The following is a 6,388-nucleotide window of genomic DNA, read 5'->3' on the forward strand; positions in this document are numbered from 1 at the left end:
TATCCCTTCCTTTTTTATGTATTTAGTACAGGGTCTACAGGGTCTTACTACACAGATTAGACTTGTAGTCCTCCTCCTGTTTGCAGACTCCAAAATGCTGGGATTACAGGTGTGCGCCCCCAGGCCCAGTCTTAGTCACCATCTCAGTGTCCCCAGGGGTAACCAGCACTGCATGCCAGGAATCAAATCCCGGTCCCTGCATCTGCCTAAACAGCGTTAGTCCACTGAGCTGAGCTATCTGTCTGGGCCCTCCCCTTCCTCCTTTCTTTCTTTCTTTCCTTCTTTCCTCCTTTCCTCCTTCTCAGTTGTTCTTTCCTTTTGAGCAGCTTCTTTCCTTTTAATAATATCTATTGTATCTTTCAGATTTTATTTATTCTTGCAGTTTCTTACACTAGGGATATTTTTTTTCTTACTTAAATAATATTCTACTACTCAGAACACATTTTTTTATCCCTCTATGTTCATAAACATATTTTAAACTAGTTTTCTAAGCTTGAAAACAAAACTTCCAGAAAACTTATCTAACTTCACTTTTTCCCTTTGTTGAACTCTGACCCATATCAGCAAAGTATATACATTCAACAATAGGAGTCTATCTTCCTCCAAATTTTCATCCTTTGTTCTTGAAATCATCACCTACCATCCTGGACAAAAAGCAAGGAAATTCTACACCTTCATATACTCAAGAGAAGAACCAGGCACTTTTTGGTTTAACCTAAGACTCGGGGTTCCAGTTTCTGAGCCCCTGAAGAAAGTATTTAGCATCTTAGAAAACAGTTCAGTATCTTGAGCAGTTTAGATTAAAGGTCCCATAACTCTCTGTTTGTCTTGGCTACTTTTTTCTCATGGTTGAGGCAAAATACCTGACGCTAAGAAAAAAAAAAATGAAACCAGGTTAATTTGCAGAAAGTTGCCATAAATCCTGTCTGGCGTTCTGGTGCCAATGCTCCTGTTTAACATTCCTGCAGCCCTACTTTCTCACTAATTATTCAAAGACAGAAGTCAAGCCTATAACTCTATAGCATCACTGAAACTCCAGGCTCATGATTTTGGTTGGGTTTTGTTTTAAATTATATGGCTTGGAGACAGAGCTTCGGGGGGGGGGGGAATATATATATATATTTTTTTTTCTAATTCATAGAGAATGTTGCCCATTTTTCAAACTTTCTTTACTGAAGTAGGGCAGGGCACAGTGTGTCCCTTGAAGGTACTAACAGGGAACAGCATATGAGAAAATGCTCTTGTCCCCACAGGAGCAAGATGATGTGAGACTGACTGCCATCGTCTTATTTGAGAACCTGGCATCCCTAACAGGAAGGCAATGGAAGTCATTTTTTGCTGAAGAGATAAAAAAGAGCATGATTTCATTCCTTCTCCACCTCTGGGATCCCAATCCCAAGATTGGAATTGTAAGTGGCCACCAGAGACACCTGTACCTCCTGTTCATCCTGTTCATCCTGTTCATCCCAGGGTTAAAAGGTGACAGTAAGCCTGATCTAGCTGAAATAGAAGCCAGATCGGAACTCATACCTCAGAACTGAACATGAAAACTGTTTCCTCAGTTCAGGATTCTTTCTTGTCATCTCTTCCCAAGTTTGCGTTCCATCCTTGAAACTGAAAAAAAATTTCTTGCTGGAAATTATTGTAATGCTCTTTGTTTTATTTTTCATTCTTTTCTCATTTTACTGGGTTTATTTGTACTATGAATAATGTCAAAATAGTTACAGATCTTCCCACAAAATACTCATTGGTACAAAAATGTCCACTACGCATGGCCATGTTTCCATGAATGGAATGCTCTTCGAACCACTGACCATTGCTACTGTTTCCCCAGTACTACTGTTTCTTCCTTTCTGGAATGAGATTCCTGCCTTATAGACTATGACCCCGGAAACTGTTTCCTAGGCTTGTCGTGATGTCTTGATCATCTGCTTCCCTTTCCTGGGCCTTCAGGAGCTGTATGGTGTGCTAGACCACCTCCTTGATCAAGACCTACCAAGAGCAAGAGATTTTTATAGGCAATTTTGTATGAAACTGGTGAGTATACAGTAGATGCTACTCAAAAAAATACAGGATAAGAGTGTAAACCAATCAAGCAACATAGCAAAGAATCTCTGCCCAGCGCTGAGACTGTTTCACAAGGATCACAGTGTTAGAAGTATCCTCCCTCAGGACCCTCTTCTTTCTCCTAACATGAAGATCTGCTCTCCAAGGTTCCAGAAACTCAACTCTGTTAATTAGTTCTTAATCTCTAGTTCCTTCCTGAATAAATTGAAATTGAAATCGCCATAACTTTCAATCCATTAATCAATCCATAAATGGTTGCATGAATGTTCACTGGCCTTTAGCATTCCCACTTAAGGACTTATAAGATGATGAAAATAAAGGATCAATGTATTACACACATTTTCCATTACTAGCACACATTACCAGACACCCACAATTTAAAAGGGAGATTTAGTTTGGTTCACAGTTTCAGATGATTCAGTCCATGATGAGTTGGCTCCAAAAGCAGAAACACCATGGCAGAAGGCCAGAGTAGAACAAAAATGCTTAGTACAAAGCAGCCAGGTAGCAGATCAGGGGAACAGTGCCAAAAAGGAAGAAGAAAGAAGACAGACATAGCACCTAAGGTGACATCTCCATGCCAACCAGGGACACCCAGAAATGTGCCTCATTCCTCCCGTTGGTACTTCTTAAACCAAGCAAGTTGACACAATTAGTTCAAGCACCACAGTCACCTTCCAGTTGTCCCCCTTATAACATTCATCTCTTGTAGGCAAAGAAAAATCAGGAAATCCTGTGGATCCTCCATACGCACTCATTCACCTTTTTCACCAGCAGCTGGGAGATGATCAGGAGTGCAGCTGTGAAACTCACAGGTGAGCTCACACCCACATCACCGATTCAGAGATGTCTGTTTTTCCCATCTGGTTTTTATTTTCAAAAAGCTATGCAGGGCTTACCACTGGTATGATTGGTGTGACTCTCACCTGAAAATAAGAGCACTAAGAAAATGTGTTGTCTTTCAAGATGAGAGCCTATAACCTCATCTGACTCATCAGTACTTGCTTTCCTCCCATCAGTGTGCCCCCACTGAACTTTTCAGGCCCCTCCTGGTGCCAAGGCGTTGCTTTCCCACTTCCCTCATCTTTGCCCCAAGCCTATTAGCTTTTCATGCTTTCCTTCACCTCAATCCTTAATTGAAACCGTGCTTAACATTCCAACCTCACTGATAGTGTGAGCAGCAACATGACACAAATACAAAGCACGTGGATGTGAGGACCAGCAGATCTTGGCTCTGCCATGGGACTCTGGACAGAAAACTTTGCTGTGTTAACTCTCTGTCAAATTGCTAACATAAAGAAGAAATCAAATGACTCTTTGAAGACTTTCTACTATGAAATTCTAATATCCTAATATTCTAATAAATTCTTATATCCTGTTATCCCTTCTAAGTAACCCAGCCTAAATTAATAATCCCATTCTCTTGGACATATTTAAGACCAAATTGAAAGCTATGGATTCCTTTTCTTGTCTTTTCTATTTTTGTACCAAGAACTGAACTCAAGACTCTATGTTTGCCAGGCACACATGTATGCCACTGAGCTATAACCCCAGCCCCAAAACCTATGAATTTCTTACTGGATTATATGTATGATTGCCACAACTACATTATAAATTTCTTAAGTAGAAGAACATATTGATACAATTTTAAAGCCTGAAAATAGCTGCCTTGCCCCCCAAAACTCCCTTGTGTGAACTTTCTCATATACACTTGGGATGAGTGACCATTTCCAGATCCAGGGTTCCAAATCTGGTGAGGATTCTCCTAACATAAACCTAGGGAAGTAATGCAGAGGGAGTTACAGAATCTGCTCGGTAGCCACACTGTCTACCTTCTGATCAGGTAAAGAGTCATACAGGATCCACTTTTTCTCCGTTGCATTTAGATTCCATTGTCGTCAATCTGACCAGCCAATATATGGAGCTATTAGACAGAGAACAACTAACCACACGTGAGTGCCAACCCCAGTTTCTGCCCAGCATACTAGGCCAGGTTCCCTTCTGCAAAAAAAGCCCTATCTGAAATTCCCCCAGATCTTACGGTTTCCTTTCCCTATTCAGCCTACCACAATATTGCATGTCTATCAGGGCATGTGTAGGATGTGTGTACTAACATTCTTCATAATATCTGCATAGTAGTCCTTTTTATCGACATGTTGAAGTAAACAGCTGTATATATAAAATAAGGTGTATAAAAAGAAGTTTCCAATGTGCCAGTTGGTACTAATTCAACATTAACATCATAATCATTTATTAGCACACTGTTATATATTAGAGAAACAGGAGCTCTTATAGCTCCAAATTCTGTATGAATCCAGAAACAGAAAATCTTTTATAAAATATGTTCATCAGTACTTATTAATTGTATAAAATATTGAGTTGTGATGGGTCTTTATATGTACACAGAGCATATTTTAAGCAGATCCATTCCTAGAAAATCTTAGTATACAATTGTTGTTGCTGAGGCTTTCTAGACCTTAAAATTTCTATACAATTTAAAGCAACCTCCCACTACAAACCTTTGTGTCATTGCCATCAGACTATGATTTTCTAATTGTCTAAGTTTACTGATCACAAGCCCAGGACCTCCTCCCACCTCCCTCTCCACTCTCTTACCCACCCCCATTGTAAGTTGAACCCAGGGCCTCCCTCACACTAAGCCCAGACTTTTACCACTGAGCTATACCTCCAGCCAGTCTTCCCCTTTTTCAATGTAAAGAGAGTTTCTCAGCTTGTAGCTCCAAATTCTCCCATTCAGCACAAATTGTGAGCTTTAGGAGTCTGAGTCCCACATGGTCTGACTCTCAATGATAGCTTTATGGTGCCTCACAAATCAGGCACTGGCACAGGGTATCCTTCTTGCTGGGGTCTACCCTCTTCATTCACTGATCCCAGATTTCTTTCCATTTCAGGGCTCCAAGCACTTCTGCTGGATCCCTGCATCAGTGTCCAAAGAGCAGCTGAAGCTGCCTTGCAGACCCTCCTGAGAAGATGTAAAGAGACAAGTATCCTTCTGTAACCATCAAGAAATAAACTGCTAGGCTTTTTCTAAAACTGACTCCAGTAATCGTAGTATTTTAACTCATAAATCTGTACAATAAAAAAGATGGTGGCTAGGATGGGAATCTTGGGTAAGAATGTCTTCATCCTCTACAATCTCCTTAGTGGCTTCCACTAGTTAAAAAAATGAATCTCATAAATTCATCGCAGAAAAAAACTATGGTTCTGAGTGGTGACAAGCACATGGCTTTGCACTGGTTAGTACCCTATCTCAAGGTACCTAACTCCCAGCATGCATCAGTCAGAGGTTGACACAGTGACCCCACAGTAAGAAAAGAGATAGTGCTATTTCCATATAGAACACTTTCCTCTCATGCCCTTGTCAGCTTTGAATTATCACACACACTCTTTCTAAAATAGTCTTACAATAAACTGTAACCTATCTATTTTCCCCTGGGTTGTAATTTATGCATCAGCACTATGCCAGGTTCTTTTCTGAAAAAAAAAAAAAAACAACCCTGTCTGAAATTCCACCAGCTCTTATTGTTTCTTTTCCATCTTCAACCTACTGCAATATTGCATGTCTATTACTGCATGTTTAGGGTCCTTTACTCTTTGTCATCATGTTTAAGTAAACAGTTGTATATATAAAATTGAATATGCAAAAAGAAGTTTCCAACATGAAAGTTGGTACTCACTCAACATCAACATCATAACCATTTATTAGTAATATCACTCATATAACCCTCTCAAATATCCCTGAAAATTCCTATTATTTTCAATCTAATCTCTTCATTCTCAAACTCTTTGTGGAAGCATCTTTTGTTGCTTCAGAACACAGAATCCAAAAGTGACATTTGGCTCAAAATTTCAGGGCCAAGAGTCCTTTTATTTATTTATCTAATACACATTCATTAACTGCTTATAGAGAATTGTTAAACCACTGGGGTTACAAGAATGAGGGAAAAAATAGAAGATCTGTGCCCTCATAGAGCTGATATTCTGTGAATCTGCATATGTATCCAGGGAGTAGAGCCAGCCTCCATGGTGCTCACAGTTGTTCTTGCCTCCTGGTATTGACACCCGTGAGGAATAAGGTTGACCTGTGCAACTCAGAAACGATGGGTTATGACTTCTAAGAGAAGCCACAAATGATATTGTGCTCTCTTAAATCACTCACTGTGGAGGAAATGAGCTGGCCTACACTGAGGACACTTAGAGCAACCTTGAGTCTCTTTCATAGAAAGTTTCACATGCCAAGAGTAGGTGCCTTCTGTGAACAATCAGCTTTATCCTATGAGGCATGACAATGAGCCATCTT

At 40.1% G+C, this 6,388-nt stretch overlaps 1 protein-coding gene across 1 annotated transcript in view; it reads left to right on the forward strand.

Annotated features, from left to right (window-relative positions):
• The window catches only part of Mroh2b (maestro heat like repeat family member 2B), an 80,411-nt gene extending 75,325 nt beyond the window's left edge, over positions 1-5,086 (forward strand). Inside the window, exons 38-42 of the mRNA XM_023701880.1 lie at positions 1,254-1,409; positions 1,906-2,037; positions 2,780-2,882; positions 3,954-4,019; positions 4,980-5,086. Coding sequence (XP_023557648.1) covers positions 1,254-1,409; positions 1,906-2,037; positions 2,780-2,882; positions 3,954-4,019; positions 4,980-5,086 — 564 coding nt within the window. The remainder of the gene's footprint in view (positions 1-1,253; positions 1,410-1,905; positions 2,038-2,779; positions 2,883-3,953; positions 4,020-4,979) is intronic.
• The last annotated feature ends 1,302 nt before the right edge of the window (positions 5,087-6,388 follow it).

This window comes from Octodon degus, unplaced genomic scaffold, assembly GCF_000260255.1.
Source record: "Octodon degus isolate 3935 unplaced genomic scaffold, OctDeg1.0 scaffold00142, whole genome shotgun sequence".
NCBI lineage: Eukaryota > Metazoa > Chordata > Mammalia > Rodentia > Octodontidae > Octodon > Octodon degus.